This window comes from Habropoda laboriosa, unplaced genomic scaffold (genome assembly GCF_001263275.1).
Source record: "Habropoda laboriosa isolate 0110345459 unplaced genomic scaffold, ASM126327v1 scaffold28, whole genome shotgun sequence".
NCBI lineage: Eukaryota > Metazoa > Arthropoda > Insecta > Hymenoptera > Apidae > Habropoda > Habropoda laboriosa.
In genome coordinates, this window is record NW_017100174.1 from 1,665,831 (window position 1) to 1,685,854 (window position 20,024).

At 42.1% G+C, this 20,024-nt stretch overlaps 1 protein-coding gene across 1 annotated transcript in view; it reads left to right on the top strand.

Annotated features, from left to right (window-relative positions):
* LOC108578708 overlaps nt 1-20,024 on the top strand; it is a gene marked incomplete at its 5' end in the record, with an annotated part of 71,461 nt that overhangs the window by 24,794 nt on the left and 26,643 nt on the right. Inside the window, one exon of the mRNA XM_017942086.1 lies at nt 16,466-16,589. Coding sequence (XP_017797575.1) covers nt 16,466-16,589 — 124 coding nt within the window. The remainder of the gene's footprint in view (nt 1-16,465; nt 16,590-20,024) is intronic.

Sequence of the window (20,024 nt, forward strand, 5' to 3'; positions counted from 1 at the left end):
ACAAGGGCGTGAAACAAAAGAAAGTGAAAACTGGAAGGCCCTGTTTGTTTTTTCCGCACGAAGAGCACCAAGTGCATCTTATCTTTCGACGGAGGGTCGAACAAATTAAATTAGAGGGCAGCCTTACCTCGGATAGGGGTGCAATTCAGTCACGTGCGAGAGGCCAACCCCTTCTTTTTATACACACTCGAATACTCGTGTCACTATTCGACTACCTGACGGCAGCCCTCTATCCGCTGATTTGTCATAATCTCCTTGCAAAGCGTTCGAGCAAACGATAGGCTTTAATCTTCCTCCACACATCTTCATTTTACACGTCGATGTAAGTATTTTTCTTCTTTTCCTTCCTCCTACGCGCTTCGAGAGAGACACTCGCTTAATGAAACACGCGTGACACGGAGGACTTAATTAGAAACCTCCAATCTACCAGTCTAGTTTTTTCCTTTCTTTCGTTCCTTGCGAAATCATTCTCGACGCAACGAAACAAACTTCCCTCGCGGCTACTTCGCCGATATTCGCGGTTATAAACGCAATATTCCGCTTTTACGGTCGCATAATAACAGCTACAAAAACGAATGTACCAATGCATATCGTACACACGATACGTTTAGAACGGACTTAGAAGTTTGCAAAAATAATCAATAACGAAGCTCCTATTTGCCTGTGTGTCTATCTGTGTGTGAAGAGAGAGAGAGAGAGAGATGTAGGAAAAGAGGAGGAAAACGATGTAGCGAGGAAGCAAGAGAGGAAGATCTTTGTCGCTGCATTTACCAGAAACTCCCTGGAGAATGGGACAAATTGAATTACGAGGTGGCGTCGTGGGTGAGTTACGTTTTAAGGGTGGCAGCATTCCTTTGGTTTTCTCGAGCGGAGGAGTGAACCTCGGGAGGCAGGCAACGGCGCAGAAGCTATCAGTACCGGTATCGCCGGCCACGATATCCAACGACCAACGGTTCCATCACCATCACTGACAATCCCTCGAGTCGGTCTCTCTGTTCTGTGCCGGTGACGTCACTTGGCGCATCGCCAAACCCGCGACGCTCAATGAAACAGTCGAGGAAGCCAAGGCGACGTGGTTGACGTAGCTTTACGCCAGCGTTATGCTGCGTGCACACATTCTCGAGGCCTGGACTTCTCTGTGTGTTGTGTGGCAACGACCTTGACGAAAGATTTCCTGGATTTGTTCACGCGCTCTACTCCACTCTCTCTCTCTCTCTCTCTCTTTCGCTATTTTTTTTCGTCTTCTTTCTGCGTCGCTGCTGGTTCGGTAATACTCACCGCGTAGTCGTGAATTGTCGAACAAAAACAGCGAAGGGAAGGGAAAAAACTGTCGGGTAAACAATTTGAATTTCGCTGGGAGGGGGAAAAAAAGCGTTCGAATGCCTCGATGTTTGATATTGAAAGCGGTCGACGCTGAGCAACGCGGTGGACGAAAAGTTACGTTGTGTTCCGACGAACGGAAAAAAAGAAAGGACAGAGAGAGAGAGAGAGAGAGAGAGAGGGAACGTTGGACAAATAGAGGTAGAGTAAATGTTTGACTGGGTAAATAGAAAGTACGCGATTATGCGTATCGCGTGGTTTATCGTGCGGTGACAAAGGGAAATTATCAAACTCCGCGATGTTTTTTTTTCTACCATCCAGGATGGATAATTGTCCGCGACGAGGCTGCACGATCTCCTCGTCGTCACGAAGCACGGGCACGTCCTGTTGTTACGATACTATCTACGAACGTAGAGCTCCGGTGAAACGTTACGGTCGCGGTCTCGGGGAAAAAAGGATTGATGAATCACGGGCAAACTCGTTCTTTCATGTTTCTGGACGATCGATCGACGAGCCTGGCGTTCCAGCGCCAGGCGACGTTGACAGAGAGGGGCACGACAAAGGTAGATAAGTGAAGAGCGAGATACAAACGGATATCCAACGAACGTGAGACAGAGAGATGAAACGAAACGAGAGAAAAATAGAGAAAAGGGGATGATTGAAGAGACGAACGAAAGAGAGACGAGATGACGGAAGAAGGAAAGGTAGATGGAAGGACGACGCGTGAAAGGGAGACAGAACGAAGAGACGGAGCAAATGAGAAATGATGAAACGAGGAAGGCGACGTGGAAGAGAGGAGAGACTTGGAGGAGACACGTACACGGATGATGGAGAGATGGTAACAAAGAGAGAGAGATGGGTAGAAAGGCAAATATAGAGAATGAAAGAAAAGTGGGGAGGTATAGAGGAAGGGAAGTAAAAGCTGAGGAATGAAGTGAGTGGAGGTGAAGCGAGCCGGGTTGAGCCGAGGGCAGGTTGCTTTTCCTGTTGCGAGGACAATCTGGGTCAAGCCTGGCTTAAAATATTCATAAAGCTGCACGCGAGATCCACGTACGACCGGTTCGATTCACATTAGAAATGCGCTGACTGGGGTATGTCAAGTAACTCTAGAGGGATGACGATGAGACATCGCCGCCACGGATGTCTGTACATCGCGGCGCTGATTCGTCCTCACTTGTATTAGTGATCTGCGGTAACTGGTGTTCGTGTGTGCACGCCCACTCGTTTCTGACAGAGGCTTGACAAAGCTCTTACCAACACCCTCCCGTCTCCATTTTCCTGTCCCGCGCGGTGACGGTCTGCCATTTCTGGCTGCTCCGGGGCTGCATACGTCGTCGCCGCCGTCGCGACGAACCACGAAATCCTTGATTTCAGAAGCCGAAGAAAGCTTTGTACAGAGAGGGAATTTCAAAGTGTGTGCTAGAGTAGAGGAGCGCGGGGGGCCTGGTGGTGGTGGAAACGTGTCACCACGTCTTGAAAATGAAAGTTCAACCGCGAACGGTGTGCTCTCGAAAGGAATTCCAACCGCCGCGACGAGCCGCGCCGAGCCGCTCGAACGTCCCCTAACGTCAACGGTGAATATATTCGCCACATGACTGGAATAATATCTTCATCTCCTCGTGTACCGTTCAGCCTGTCTCTCTGCCTCTATGCGAAATATTTGTGATAACCTCGCCGGTTACTCTCCTCTCGCATCGCGATTCGTATACATCGTGTTTGAGTTTCCTCTATAAATGCGACGAATTGAAGCTAAGTGAAACACGGTGACGTATTACGGCTCGTTCTCTGCGGCATAGCACAGAGAGATAGAGATAGGACTGATTAGATCCGTATTGCCAACGATAAGACGTTCGATCTCCCGCGTTTTTCCTCCGAGAAGAGATTACCCGTTCGAAATTAGCATTTTCATTAACGACTTACATAAAGTCTCGCTCGAGAGTGCTCCGTCAACAGTGTCCTCCTTTTTTTCGGTCCGGAGTCGAAACGAGAGTTTTCGCGCGTTAATCGAGGATATTCCAGGCTACTAGCTCGAACGCTCGAGTGTCTCGGAGTTACGGATGGAACAGAGGATAGAATTAAATTCCAGGGACAGATGTAAGAAGAGGAATCAAGCCAGGATATATCGGCTGGTATAAACATGTTGAGTAAGAGAAAGAGAGTAGAACGGTTGGAAAGGGCGAAGTTATCTTTCAACCTGATGGAAAAAGGATCCAGGATCATCTTCGTGATCCATGAAAAGTCTTAGACTGATGGATGATTCCTTCGCTGAACCGGCCACAGCGAACGCGGAGTAAAAGGAAGTTAGGGATCGATAGACCCGTCCCGTCTTTGCTTATTCCTTTCTTCCCCTGCGTCTGGCTGCGGGATGGGAAGAAGAAAGAGTGGATGCCACTAAATCGTTTCTCTAATCCTCGAGAAATCACGTCCGGTCGACACGTGGTCGAGGGGTTGCTCGTTGTACGCTCGTTACGAGGGTTCTGGCTAAATGGACTTGTCGGGAGGTCAAACCTTTTGACTGGATTTTCATTTGTAGCGAGCAAACTGAGGGACTGCGGAGAGTTACCTGTTTGCTCATAGTCGGTAGATTGGCCTGACTTCGATATGCGAATTGTTGACTCGAGAAATTCACGGGGCGAACTTTGTTAAAAGGGAAATCCCGTTCGTCTCTACTTCTCGACGGTTCTTTTTCTCTCTCTTTTCTCTCTCTCCCTGTCGTCTGACCCGAACGTTCGTTCGTTGGGTTCGTTATGTGACACGGCGGGAACGCGATGGCCCGCGGCCGGTGATTCGATTGGGCGATCGCGGTTTATCTATCCCCATCTAGCTTTGTCAGTATCAGTTTCGCGGTATCGCCGTGTGACAGGTGTTTAAACAATTAGAGAGCTGCTTCCTGTGATATATTAAACGGACGAATTTGTTGCTCTTGATATACGATGCAAATTGTCGAATGTTGGTAGTTCTAATTAACCGGTTTGCATGTAATTAGCAATGGAACGTTCGTTCCGCTTCAGAAACTTTCATACTCAAAACTCATCTCTGTTCCTTTTTTTTAATCCTTCCGTATTAACCAACTTTTTAATTACGGATATATTCGTCGAGATCTAGTTTTTCCTCTTCTTCCCGCGAGAGTTTATGAAATTTTCATTTGTCGTTGGAATTTTTTTCAAGAAAGTTCATCCAACTTGCGAGATTTTCATTTGCAATTAAACGTTTCCATGGAGTTTTCGAATGTTCCTTGACATATTCATTTGTGCCGTCTAGTTCTTCGGTCGAGGTTTTTTTCTTGCTCGAAGAATGGAGAACTTCTGTCACGATTCTTTCTGTATCGTGGTCGGAAGAATGTCAAGTATGTGCAAAAGGATTTACACGAACGAAGAAATTAGCAGGGAGTGTGCAATTTTAATTCGTCGTTCAATTAAGGGAACGTGTTATCGTTCGTCCCCCGAATGATTTGCATTTCGCGTCAGGCCAGGCGAAATAATGCTAGCACGCAAGGAGAAACGCCATTGCATATGTCAGACAGATCGTCGGTCTTGTCGCCCGTAACAAATGTGCCTGTAAGTAGATGCAGGCCTGCAACCGTCAGACGTAGGAGCGCGTGTCTTCGGATTCGTGTGATGAATATACACGTATTCCGCTGAAATAGGCAACTGGTATCCTCACCTTGCTATATTTGCAACAAGGCAATTTCGTAGGCAAGGCAAATTCCTCTGTTTAATCGCTGTTTGTATTTTCTGCGACATTGACTTACGTACCTTGCAATTTTTTACGAGTTCGATACGAAAAATGAATATACCTTCGCAACGTATTCGATAGTGCTTAAATTTTCATTTGATTTTTTATTTATGATTCAATTTTAATTTAATCTTTTGTTTAATACTCGATTTTAATAAATTTTCGAATTTACTTAGACTTTGTTGATATTTTCGAATAATATACTGACTTGGTTTACGAACAACCACCGAATTTATGATTTTTAGAAACTTTAAAATATTTATGAATTAGTCATTTTAATATTTCTTATTCAATAATAAATTTTTGAATTCATTCAGGTATTACTGATACTTTTGAACAGTATATCGACTAGGTTTATGAAAAACTACCGAGTTTATGATTTTTAGAAATTCACGAGAATTTCAGTATGAAATAACTTGCTGAAAAATTTAAAAATACACCGATTAATTTTCGATAACCCAATTTTCCTTCGTTCGCGAGAAGAAAGTCCCGGTTAATCACAATTTCACACTTCAACGAAAGAACCAAGCAACGAGTCTCATAAAATACAGAAAAATGAATACGCAATTTTCAACTTACACGTTCTAAAGGTCGAACTTTGTCACATTACGCTACACAAACGAGCGTAAATTTCCCTATTCGACGTAAAGCAAAGTTCTCCCATTTCTCCAAGAGAAGAAGAACACGAAAAAAAGCGTGCGTACATCAGAGGGAACGACACAAGTACTCGCGCGCAACTTCGCAAGCACACGCGAGAAGGGAAGTTGAAAGGTTCCGCGCGGAAGGTTCATTATCGCGTTTCTTAATTTCCAAAGCAAATCGAGGGATGCCAGTATGTCTGTCTGTCCCTCACAAGGGGGGAAGGAGAGAGAGAGCCGTCGTTAGTATACTTCACCCCCGGCGAAGACGGAAATCGTCGGTATTCGTTGGCCTTGCGCGACGAATCCGCGCCGCGTTCGTAATCATTCCTGGGTCTGCTCGAGAGTCATTGTGTCGTCGGTCGCTTAATTGCGACGGCGTCTTGTCCCATTCTCGCGGGAGATCCACCAGCCTGGATCTCCCTTCGTTGCGGCGGTAATTCTCTTTTTGTCCCCGCTGGTCCCGTCGCGAATCTTCCCACCGACACGGTAACCAGCAGCAGCTTGCAAAAAGAGGATACAGGTGCAACGAGATGTGGGAGGAACGCGATAGACGCGAAACGACGTTAAGAACCGTGTAGCCCGCACCGATCTGTATCGCTCTCCCGTCTACAAAAGTGTACGTCTATGGGCAAACTATTCTCCATTTACGCCGCATTGGTTTTCTATTAATCTTCTTCCTGTCTACGCTCTTAACCGTCGCTGACGTTCAGACGATACTCTCGTGTGATTATGTGATGGATGGAATAGCTGGTTACCTATGAAATATTCATCGCTCCGGGGAGATTGTGGTACAAGTGTATGGTTCCTCGGAGCTAAATATTTTTCATAGAACGATTCGACGTGGAGTTATTGCTGTGTGCAACGTGATTTCGGGACGATTGTACAGAGGTGAATGAACTTTGTACGTCGGTAAAGTAGGTGACTAGGTAATTGGGAAGAATGGAAGGAAAGTTTGGTACACTTGAAGGTTCACCGTTGAGAAGATTGGAGGAATACACGTGAAATTTAGATTGGTTTTGGAAATTTTGTCCGAGTGAAGCTGTTACGGAAGGGAGGTACGTTTCCAAACGGGCGTGCATACAATAGAATATGCATAATAATCGCATACCATTTACACGAAGCTGAATTTGGTTAAAATTACGCGCAAATAAGCGAACCCATCCAAAAGGGGCATTCGGCGAACAAAACTAGAATCTCGTACAACGCGGGCAGCATCGACCATTCGAATATCTCTCGATTATTTCAAACGATCGTGCCATCATATGGGTCACATAATACGGATATTCGCATTATTAAACCGACATGGGTATTTGTGCAATCTGAATAAACTGATAGCCGATTGTTTGCACGTTCCTTTCTTCTTTTTTCACACAGACACACACTAGTCTGACATTCACGAGAATCATCATCTATCGTTGAGATTTCATCAATTTCATTCAACTACTGCCCAGCGAGCGAGCTTTTAAATCGATCCCCAGTTCCTTTACATAGAACGAGCGCGAAAATTTGATGAAGGGTCGTTTCGCTCGTTGCGCCGAACTGTTGGAAAGGAAAGGGCGAAAGGAAACGGAAACGACGGCCGATAAATTGGAGAAAACTTGTTTCCTGCGGGGCAAGGCTCGTCGAGAAATCATATTTTTCCCCACGCCTGATGAAAGTACATATTCGTTTTTGGTGAACGTGAACGAGATCGATCGCGTGCCCCGTTTACCTTTTTTCCACCTTCTCTCTGTCTCTCTTTCTTTCTTTCTTTCTTTCTGTATGCAGCCCGTAGGCAGGTAACGTCGTCCCTGACGGCTCGCACCCCATTCAGACTCTTATTTCTTCTTGCATAGCCGTCGCGATAATTGGGCTCGGTTGCCCGGAAACGGATTGATACCGGAAGAGAAGTTTGCAGGGGACACGGTGTGCGTCACACCAGTTCCCCTTGACTGCTAACCCAATTTACAGTCTCTCCTGATAGCACCATAATGGTATAGAATTAACTGGAACGAATCTTCGCGGCGATACCGTGGAACCTGCACTTTTACCACAACTGGAAATGTCGGTCGTGCTTCGCGATCGCGTTTCTATCCCGGAAGGAAACAAAGTTAGGAGAGTTTTATAACAGCAGTAAAGAGTTAGCTCGGACGATTATATTTCACGGTATGGGAAAATTAGACGACGTTTAGCTATAGGAAAAGAAAAGGGGAGAAAAGAGAGACAGAGGGAACTAGACGTGGCGTTGAGAGTACGGTGATCGATCGAGGTTTAACGTATATACGGAAGGGGAAGGAAGGAATTGTCAGTTGAACGCTAATGGTACGCATAATGAGCAATTATTCGTGATAGCTACACAGTAGCTTCGAACGTCTTGGTAGATGGCAAGACATTTTCATTAGCCCTCGCACCCTGTCGCCTTCTCTTTATCTTTTTCGACGTTCCCCTAGTATTCCGCGTGTCCAGACTTTCTCTCTTTCTCTCACTCTCTCTCTCTCTCTTTAGGTTCGGGCAACGTTTTCATCCTCTCGTCTTTCTCATGTCCAATTTAGAAAATTAAATTCTACGTCAGTTGAGATGCAAGAAAAATCAATACCCCCGTGCTGTTCTGCTTGTACGTTTCTGCTTTTATATCGTCCAGACATGACTTACCGCCATTTCGACGGTCAATAGATTTTAATAGAAGGTTTGCGTTCGTTCCGCGTAATTGTGTTTCACTCGGTTTTTCGTGTAACGTAGGGGGAGGGAGGAAAAAAGAAACACTTCGCAGTACGAGATAATTTCCCAAGCGATAACGATAACTTTGAATTGCCGGTGCTTCTTTCTTTCTTTTTTCTTTCTTTCAAGGAATAGTGTTGGAATAGTCAACGGAGTTGAATTTTTTTGCATTTGTCACGGTGTACGTTTACGTTATTCTGTGTGATCTTGTTGCGGTATAAATTCAGTTTCAAACGTTTCTATTTTAATTCACGACTGTTGTTCGTTTTCCACGGAAAGAAGAAAAAAGAAAATCAGCCGGTACTGTTAAATGCAGAAATGAAAATTTAGTAGAGGAATGCATTAAATTCTCTGGGATGACGTCTTGACGTGTATAGCCAGGACTAAAATAAAAAATACTAAACAATGTGACCTCGTGTTTGCCAGCTGCGTGAATATTACCCGTTTATAGCTGATGAAATTACGTTGATGCACTATCTCGCACTTATTCTGGTATGTTCAGCCGTGAATTATTAAAATTTTTTTATTACACAACGATAAATAATAGTCAGTTTCGCGTGACCATATGACTAATGTATTCGTAAGAATAACTTTCGATAACAAAGTTACTTTAAATCTCTCGTAAATGTCGTTTATGATATAACGTAATTAAAATTTCCCTGGTTCGGTATCATTACGAAATCTCACCTCGTTAATTGCATAACCTCTAATAGCACTTTAAAAAAAAAAAAAAGTAACGCGATAAATTGTTTCAAGTAAGAGTCGTAAAAGTTGCACGCTACAGCGTTTAAATTTGCCGCGTATTTAAGCCGTATTTCATACGTTGTCGCCGTCTCCGACAGATAGAGCGATCGCAGCGAATATTCAAGATGGACACCGTAAACGCGGCGCGTGTAAAACGAGTGACAATAATTGCAATTTTTTATTAAATAGTGATGTGTTCGCCTCTCGAATTAGTACTAAAAGTTCGTAAACTGTTGCAACAACATTATGAAAAAGTGGTTACACGTGAAATAAGTGTCAAACGTTACGAAAAACGACAGTGACAGGATAGCAAGGCAGGTTCGATTTGGCGCCTTTTCTTGCTGAGCGAAGCATTTCAAATTTGAAGGTAAATTATTCAAACTTCACACGTTTCGATTCTAATTCTACGTTTTACGAGTCTTACGTTAAATTGATTAATTTCTACAAACTCGTACTAAACGTCTACGGTGTATCGCGTAATGAGGATTCGTCGTATCGAATTCTAAACGTTCAGGTTAGTTTCGATCGATTCTCACGAATCCCAGATAGTTCGTAGTACTTGTTACGAATCTGAAATCGAGTAGAAAAGGTACCGTGATTTTGCATTAATCCGTATCGTGTTTCTCGAGTTCGAGGTTGTTAGTATTGAGTTCCACGAGTTTCGGAGGTCTGTATCATGTCCGACGTGTTCGGTGTCGAATGCACCGTGTCTTATGATTTGCGTAGCGGTTCATGCTGGATCGCATCAATTCGTGTCGTTTCTGTCGTGTTTCTAACCTGCACAACTTTGAAGGCGACGTGTGTTTTACGTGTTCTGACTCGTCAATATCGTACTTTACACCTGTAGAACAGCCTGTACTAACTTCTCTTAAATTTAAAATCTTTTTTACTACTATCACGAAAATCTATCGTACTGTAGGAAATTGCTTCGTTATTTCGTGCGTTCGCAAACCTATTAAAATTACATTTCTCAATTTTTTCGAATAATCTTTGAAAATATTATCTATAAAATGTTTCACGTGTTATTTATAAACGTATTTTAAATAAATATTCTAATTAACTTTTATATTATCATCTACTAGATGCTTTCAGTTTCTTTATAATCATTTTGACTATCGTTACGAGAATCTGTTGTACTGTAGGAAATTGCTTCGTTATTTCGTGCGTTCGCAAACCTATCAAAATTACATTTCTCAACTTTTTCGAATAATCTTTGAAAGTCTCATGTATAAAATGTTGCAAATATTATTTATAAATGTATTTTAGATAAATATTCTAATTAACTTTTAAATTATCATCTACTAGATGCTTTCAGTTTCTTTATAATCATTTTTATTATCGTTACGAGAATCTGTTGTACTGTAGGAAATTGCTTCGTTATTTCGTGCGTTCGCAAACCTATCAAAATTACATTTCTCAACTTTTTCGAATAATCTTTGAAAATATTATCTATAAAATGTTACAAATATTATTTATAAATGTATTTTAGATAAATATTCTAATTAATTTTTCAATGATCACCTATTAGATGGTTTCTTTATCGCGAAAGTCACTGTTATTTATTAGATTGACTTAACATCAGCTTCAGAACACCGATATTAATAACGGAGGTCTTAAATCTTTCCTAAATCTAGGAATTTGTAGTTACCTGTCGAAGGGCTAACTATAGTCGACTTGGCTTTGTTTCGATAATGAATTAATACCGATGGCTTCTATCGGACATTGTCAATAATAACTTTATCGACAAGTTTACTTGCTCGTCAACGTCTAAAACTCTACAGTGCTCTAATTTTCTCCGTCTACGTTGCGTCTTATTTCACGACCAATTTTTCCTTTCGTTAAATCTATCGAATATCTTTAAAATGTCCTGTTTTTCTTCAATTTACCAAAAATCCAATAACCCTCTCCCGTTTACCTAGCCATTTCGAAATTCTTCGCTCGCGGATTTGCGAAATCCTTTGTTTTCAATTGCTAAAAGTAGCATTCGAAGGATTTCCGCCAGCGTTGATCGAAAAGCATGCATCATGTTTCTCGAGCTCGCCTTCCTGTACACTTTACTCGCAGTTTACCAACATTTCCGCTCCGTCGTCGTATTATTTACGCCAAATTTTTCTAGACAAACAGCCCCCGATTTCGATGCACACGCTCACTCGACAGATTCGTTTCTTGCTTTCACGGGAATCACTTCCATCGAAAACAATCTTTACTTTCGCTTCGATGGGAAAAAAGAGGCAACGTGCACTCCCTCATTCACTTAAGCTACGTCTTCGTCGAGAACGTAAGCAAATAAACAGAGTACACTTCTCGTTTCTTTTCTCATATACTCGCGGAATTTTTCGAGCGTCCTTCGAGAAACCTTTGAAAATGCTGCAAAAATAAAAAGAAAAAAATTGTTCCTTAAATCTGAGAAATCTAACGTTTTTATTCTACACACACACACACACATATGTCGTAGACATTGATGGAACGAGAGATTGTTTCGAAGCTTGAAGTTTTCAATGTCACGATTTTTCGAATCAATGTCACAAGAATAAATTCGAATTGCCGAAGCTCAGCGGAAAATTAATCGCCGCGTCTCGAATGAATTTTTTAACGAATTCCTGTGTCGAGTTTCCTGCTGCGTGCCGTTAAGTGGATAGCCTGGACGACCTTTAAATATACGAATAGGTTGTCGAAAAGGATCGGTTCTGCACGTAAAAATCCAAATTAACGGGAACAAAGGTCTCGCTGGAGCGTGATTGATTCGATCGTTCAGCCGTCACCAAGCGTTTAAGCCGCAAATCCGTCCCGGAGTTTGAGGTTGCGCTTTTTTTTAAACGGCCAAATATATGGAGGTTTTACAGCGCCGCCCGTTTCCCCCGGCCAATCTATTGAATTTTTTACGGTCCTGTAATCACATAACAATCCGTTTAATTTGATAACGACCGTGCACCGATTGCGGTCGACTTTAATGATTTGTTAGTGTTTCAACGTTACCCTGATTTCGGCTAGCTGGCTGCTGCGGTGGATAATGTCGTACGTGGCGAAAATAGGTCTTCTTAAATTTACCACAATTTTCGTTTGTAGTTTCGGGACAAATTTTCGCGCGTTTCGTGCAATATTTCGATCGCTGGAAATGTTGAAAGGAAGTCTTCGTGATCATTTTTAAGTTCATTCTTAACGGTTTGGAACCCTCAATTTTTCTGTCATTTTTTATTTTTGGAAATTCCAAATTTTCTAAATTCCGAAAGAAGTGTGAAAATATTTAAAAAGGACTGTATAATAAGTGATTTCGGGACTCATTCATAATAGCATAGAAATTTCAATTTTTCTGTCATTTTTTAATTTCGCAAGTTCCAAATTTTCGAAATTTCAAAAAAAGTGTGAAAATATTTAAAAAAATCTGTATCGTAGGTAATTTTCAGGTTCACTCATAATAGTATAGAAATTTCAATTCTTCTATCATTTTTAATTTTTGCAAATTTCAGATTTTCCAAATTCCAAAGAAAGTGTGAAAATAATGAAAAAGAAATCTGTATCATAGGTAATTCTTTGGTTCGTTCATTAGCAGCTTACGAACCCCGATCTTTAATTTCTGCAAATTCCAATTTTCCTCTCAAACTTAAGTCTACCGTTAAAATTCCCAGAAACGTCTGAGAAAGAATGCTCAGGATTAAAAAGAAAATCGCGCATTCCCAATTTATAACGCGACATTCGAAGGGAAGCAAGCGGCTGGTTTTAATTATGAATTGAATACCTCCCATTAATAGACCTCGCCAGAAAAGGTTAACTCTCGATTGGTGTTTGCGTTTCATTCGAGCCAGGCGAAAACTAATCACCGCAACCTCGCGAGAATATCGCGTGTACGTCGGCCCGAAAATGAACGCTGTGGCGAAATGCATTTCGGGGGAATAGATACAACAGGTGCAAGCAGGTGTCTTGATACGTAGTAAAAGCATCGTGAATGGGAAACCGGGTGCTATCGTAACAAATCAATTGGGCTCGATTTACATATCCCCCTGAGTCGTTATGTTTCTATTAATATCGCGATATTAGAACAGTGGAAATTACGCAGACACCTTATCTCCCACCGCTGTTCGCTTTCGCTTACGTTGTAAATCATATACGTATCAATATTCCGGAAACGCCGCGGCGATTCTGTGTGTGTTTGGAAACCGCGACGGAAATATTTGCACAACGAAACTTTCGTCCAAAGTTGCGCGCTTTATGCATGAGCGAAATTGATATTGGTGGAAACACGTAGATACGAATTAAACTTGTCACGGCGGAATCGTCGCCCGACGCTTTTCCCCCCGACGTAACAATTTTATCACGATACCTGTCGTGCTCCCCCGTATATCTACGAAATAAAGGTTATCGTATTTGTGAAACGTTGTTTCGTGGAGTGAGAAACGCGCGAGAGAACGATTTTTTATTGGGCGAAAGAAATGCAAATTGTCGGACATTGAATCTTCTGATCACCCCATTCTTCTTATCGATGTAATGATTTTTTCCTCAGTGTTATTAACCTTCCTATGCAGTCATTTTGGTCAAGTTACAAGGAAACAATTTTTCACGAAATTATTTTTCACTTGTAAAAAAAATTCAAATTGTTTCTTATCGATCTATTAAATTTTTGTTTCATAGTCTTATCAACGTTCCTGTCGAATCATTTCCATCGAGATACAAGGAAACAATTTTTCACGAAATTATTTTTCACTTGTAAAAAGAATTCAAATTGTCAATCATCGATCTATTAAATTTTCGTTTCATAGTCTTATCAACGTTCCTGTAGAATCATTTCCATCGAGATACAAGGAAACAATTTTTCACGAAATTATTTTTCACTTGTAAAAAGAATTCAAATTGTTTCTTATCGATCTATTAAATTTTCGTTTCATAGTCTTATCAACGTTCCTGTAGAATCATTTCCATCAAGATACAAGGAAACAACTTTTCACGAAATTATTTTTCACTTATAAAAAAAATTGAAATTGTCAATCATCGAATCTTCTGATTACCCCATTCTTCTTATCGATCTATTAAACTTTGTTCACCCTAGGTCCCCTTACTAACTTCCTATACAATCATTCCCATCAACCATCGTTTGTCCATATACAATCGTACACTTCCTCCGCGAGAAGATCAATCTGGAATGGGAAATTCCACGATTGAGAGGGACAATCCGTGCCAATCAAGGCCCTAGGCACCAGAATCACGCGGATTTCTCCGAAGAAACGCGTATCTTCTCCTCGTTTTATGTCGCACAGCCTCCTGTTCGATCGCCTTCCTGCGAAACGACTAATTTGTCAACGTGATCTCGTTACAAATAATTAAGACAGAACGGCGCAGCCAAGAGAGAGAGAGAAATACGGCACAGCTCCGGTAGTGTTCCGTTCCGGTTGTAAGTCGTAGGCGGCGGCAGCTGTGGATAAAAGAGAATTGCTTTAATTACGGCATGTCATTTGCAAACAGCTGCGCGTGCACTTTGATAGCCATGCTTCGCAGCTCATTTCTGAGAGTACAGGACGGCAGAGCCATGGAATGGGACTTTTCTAGAATTTATGTACACGTGTTATGTGCCTTTAGCCGCGGTACATGACCATTACTAGTCCGCGCTGCTGCTTCCGCGGCGAACATTAATCCTGTCTATGTACATGTACGTGTATATGTGTGTACACATTGGCGCAAAGAATGGTTTCGACCAAGTAACTTCAGTTACATAAATTACAGCACGGGCCGTATCTAATAATTGCATCCCCTTGAACCGTAAGGGCGGTGGTAACGGGCTCGAGGGCAAACTTAAGAGGGGAAAGAGCGAAGGAGCGATTGTTTCGCAGAGGAGAATTATATTTCTGCGGCGAAGGAATAATCGCGTTCTCCCTCCCCCCCTTGGCGCAATCCTATTAATTTATTCATAACGTTATTTAAGCTCCGCCCTTCGGTAAGATACTGTTCCGAAACGATCGATTGATATTCGACGCCTGTACAGGTCGATACGGATTCACCCGGCACACGGCTGCATTAGAATTTAGATGGGTACATTAGGGGGGAATTTAGCGTAGTCGAAACGCGGCCACGCTAACGACCGTTTGTTTATTATATGCACGTGTTGCGTTGCGACCGCGTTAAACGCTTTAACGTGGACGAAGAGGGTGGGAAACGGGTGACGATACAGGGTTGTAGGAGCGTGTGTACGTTTCTGTTCATTAATCACCGGGTGTACTTGCCAGGTGGATCGCTTAAGTGACAGCGGTGTCTCTTTGAAAAATATTTCGTACGCTTATTTTTGTTTTCTTTCTTTTTTATGGACGAATGCCCGTGCTTTCGGGGAGAAATTTCGACGTGTTTCGAAAATATGGGAATTATCGAGGGAGCTGAGCTTTTGGAAAATGATTCACCTAGTCGAATTTGTTACAGGAAAGGTATATCAATTTTTAACGATTGAAAAAAATTAGAAATTTTGAAGATTATTTTAGAGCTCTCTGAAAATTATTCATCTAGTCGAATTTATTACAATAAAAATGCACCATGAGGGACAATTTTCAACGATTGGAGAAAATTAGAAATTTTGAAAATATTTAACGAAGCAGAGCTTCCTGAAAATTATTTATGTAGTAAATTCATTATAATACAATTACATATTAAGAAAAGACTGTTTATCATTTTTCTATCATGTTTAATTGTTGCAAATTCAATTTTGCGAGTGACATAATCATTCCGCTGACAATTTTGAACGACTGAAAGAAATGGGTGGAGAAAGATGAAAATTTTGAAAATATTAAAAATAGCACAGCTTTCTGAAAATTATTTCTGTAGTGAATTCATTACAATAAAAATGCATCACAAGAAAAGAACGTCGATCATTCGAAGGACAATTTTGAACAATTGAACAAAAAATTACAAAACTTGAAAGCATTCAGCAAAGCGAAGCTTTCCAAAAATTACTCACACAGTCGAATTCGCCGTAACAAAAGAATATCTATCGTTTCACCGTTTGAAACTTTTGTCAAAAACACCACCGCAACGGACATTTTCTGCCTTTCGGCAGAACGTCCAGCGATTCGTAGACAGGAGTTGAAGACGCGAGCTGTCGCCCGGTTATAACTCACCGCATGAAATAGTAGCAGTATCATGCTTGATGAAGCTGAATTTTCTCTGAAATCTTACGGAACGCAATAAGTTAAAATTGAGTTCCCTTCCTCCTCCTCCTCCCCCCTCTAGAAGCTTGATTACTCGCATTTGCATCTCTTTGCGTTTAATCCGTTCAATTATTCCATAATGGGAAAGGGAATGGTTCGCTGGTGTTCCTTGTTACCAATGTTTGGTGTGCCGATTTTCCTTTTCAGGAGGGTTCCGGACAATGGGTCAGTCTCGACTCGGAGCTGGAGATGAGAGGTACCGAGATCATCGGCACGAAAAAGCCAACCGGCCACTCGCTTCTCATAGACTGCCGTTTGGAGGTTCCCTTCGGTAAGTCAGCAGAAAATTTTCTTTTCCTTCATTTCGGTGTAGAACAGTGGTGGATTAAAACAAAAAAGCATGTCTGTTCCGAATGTAAGCGTACGTGTCCGCGAACGTATTATATGTACCACCACCAGCCCCCGCCCCCCAAATTTCGTAACCGCTGATAAACGAATGGGAAATCCCACGGTCGATAAGACGGAACATCGAACGAGAAATGTTGCGTAAATGTTCGTTGGAATAATTGGAGGAAGAGAAAGAAAGAAGAAAAAAAGGGGAGCACGATTGAGAAAAAGTGTGGTTCGATGAAAGAATAATAATACCGACCTCTTTATACCTTTGAGATGGAAAAATGTTACTCGAGAAAGGCTCTCGGAGGTTTGCAAATGGACTACGCTTTTCGATCGATGTTTAATGAAAATTGAAAAGACGCGGCATAGGAAGATCCCTTACCAGTTCATTCTGTTTCTTCTCGACTATCGGTTTCACGGTTTTTTTCCACACTAGAGTATCTTTCGAGATGTTGTTTTACAATTCAAAGCCGGGTGAAATGGTCGTTACGCCGGTGCTCTCGTTAAAAATGGATCTTTTTCAAAGCTTCGAGCTCCGCGGTTTAAATAATCTCGCTCCGATAGAGACTATGGTTCAAACGATTGTTTAAAAAAAATTTGCCATTCGTCACGGTGAAATTGTTTCATCGACCGCTAATTCGCCCGATTAAAATCCAACGATGGTTAACGTTATTTAACGACCCATTTATCACTGGTAATTGAAATATTATATTCGCCTGTCGAGCGTCGCCTGAAAATAAATACAAATCATAGAACAGGCGTGCAAACTTTCGATAACTCGAAATTCGGTGAATTTATCTGCTACAAAAATATATCGAGGTCGTATGTACAATTTCATTAGCTATAAGAAGAACCAATTGCGATAAAACATCGAAACACAGTAATATTCCACCCTAAAAAAAAAAAAAGAAAAAAATGCAAGGAGAATATTTTCCATTCGTTTATCCACCTTGCCCACCCCAGAAAGAAGACCTTACGAACCGTCATCATGGTGCACGCAATATGCGCCATGCTTTCCACGCGTTAACCAAGAACGGTCACGTAAAAGAATTAAAAAAAAAAAAGAAAATACAAGTAGATTGCTCTTTACTGTGCGAGATATCTTCGAGCGTACAGCGATTGCCAAAAGTATAATCACAGCCGTCTCTCGGTATCGTCTTCGAGTTCTATAAAATACTCGAAGCAACACAGCCCGTCGAGTCGTATTCTCGCATCTTGAACGAGAGCCGATCGTGAAAACGGTAGTAGACGATGTAATCGGTGGAAACAAGGCTGGTAGCGTTAAACCAGCGGAAGAAAGAGGTAGACAGAGGTTAAACGAAGGGAAGAGGATGTAGTTCTACCGAAAGGAGGGGTCGAAACTCGGGGGGGTTGGTTTGAAGCCGTGGATGCATTGCAGCGGTGAATCTAAAGGGTCGAGTGAAATTGCCTGGCAGTAACCAGGAGCACTCGTGTAATCGAGGCGATAATGAAATGCCAGTGGATCGTGCCATTTTCCCCGTGATCGACGTAGATCCACTTGAGAAAAAATGAAGACAGAATGGTTCTGCCCCGTGCACCCGGCCACCCACCCAACCCCATCTCCGCCCCTCGGCTCCACTCCGCCCGAGCGGCTAGAACTTTTAATTGAGTACGTCTAGAAACTTGTCGAGGCTTTGGCTTGGCGCCTGTTCGTTTCTCTGTCGCGTATTCGCCGCGAGATGCACCATAAAGTCCACCGAACGAACAACCACGACTCTGCTGTACAGGGTAGGTGTATACCGAGAGCATACGGGAATAGCCGGTTCAAGTGTGAATTCGAGAGGATAGAGGTTATTGAACAAATATTTGTTCTTAAGACGGAGAGTTGGAGAGTTGGACTAATCTACTTAATTGTAAATTATTCGTTTGACGCGTTCGCTGCCACGTTGGTCACCTGTGACCGGAGATATTGTTCCCTCGATGGGGTTACGAGGTCATCGGTGACCGGAGGACCTCAAATGTTTAGAATAATTAAAATAAAACGAGTACAGTCGACTGAAAATTTGGAACGTCGTAGCTAACTAGACATTATTTTGAATTAAAGCGTAATAAACATTTAAATTTTTCCAATGTTTCTAGTCACTCCTTCATAACACACATCGACGGAGTCTTGCAAGTTTCTCATTTTGAATTTGCGTCCGTTAGTATTTCTTGTATTACCTGTAATGTTTTCACTATTTGTGCGTAATCTAATGGGGAATTTTCCGGTATAAATAAATAAATAAATACTACGTTTAGAATAATGAAAATTTTCTCGTTGCTCCCTGAGCAAAATATGTAAATCTGGCGTGACAGTGAACGTGTTAAGTAGAAGGGTTGAATTTGTAGGAACAGTTAATGAAATATAGAATTATTCGTAATTTGAAAATAGGAGAAATTTTCAGCACGAACTTGTTACCATTATTTTTATAGACCCAATTCAACCGTTAAGTTGCGTCCACATGTTTCGATAGATCTGTTGTACAAGCGTGGTTGGTATGTAACTATCGGTGTTTCGATGTGCTGGAATTTGGAAAGTCCAGGGCAAAGAAAGTGTACTGAAGAAAAGGGACGAGAGACGGTAGTTTGGAATGGGTTTGGAAAGAAAATAGGAAGAGTCTGGGAAGTTTCGTTGCCTGACGCTCGTACTTTTGCCGGTAGCCGCGGTCGTTGCAACAATCGAGCCTCGTCGTTCCACGGGCCTGTTCACCTTCTTTCTGAAAAATTAACGCGAAGTGGAAATGGTTTCTGGCCGTTTGCTTTTTCACTTTTCGCAAGCGTGGAGGGGGGAACGGGGAGGCGCGGAAAAGGCAGCAAGAAGGAAGTCGAAACGAGACTTCTTTAAAACGAGGTCTTACCGTATTGAATTTACTGCCAACTGCTGCGCTATTTCTAACGCGTTGCTTAATTTCAGTGTATAAACAACGTTTACGGTATTAAAGGGTTTAAGGAAAGTAAGAAGTAAGTTTTCTCCGGTTTGAAATCGTTTCCTTTTCACAGTTCTCCCTTCTTTCTTTTCCCCACTTCGTAAAGCTCCGGCTTCTTAATCTCCGCGACGATCGATATTAAAGCACAACGACTCACTTTCTCGCGACAGGGAGAACAGCATTTGTTACAAACTGCATAGCCCCGTCGATCTGATCCGCTGATCAGCCTCTACGCAAACGCAACGCGGGGGCACTGAATAACTGCGGAAAAATGTAAATCCCGCTTCCCATGGGCCGGGACGTAACTTTAACTGATTTAGAACAACAGATAACCGGTATTTTCAGAGTGATCGCACGCGTGTGGAAAGTGTAAACAATTTTAAAAGTCGATCCTAAGCTCGCGAGAGATAAAAGATAAGGGGTTATGGATAAGGAAATGATGAGAT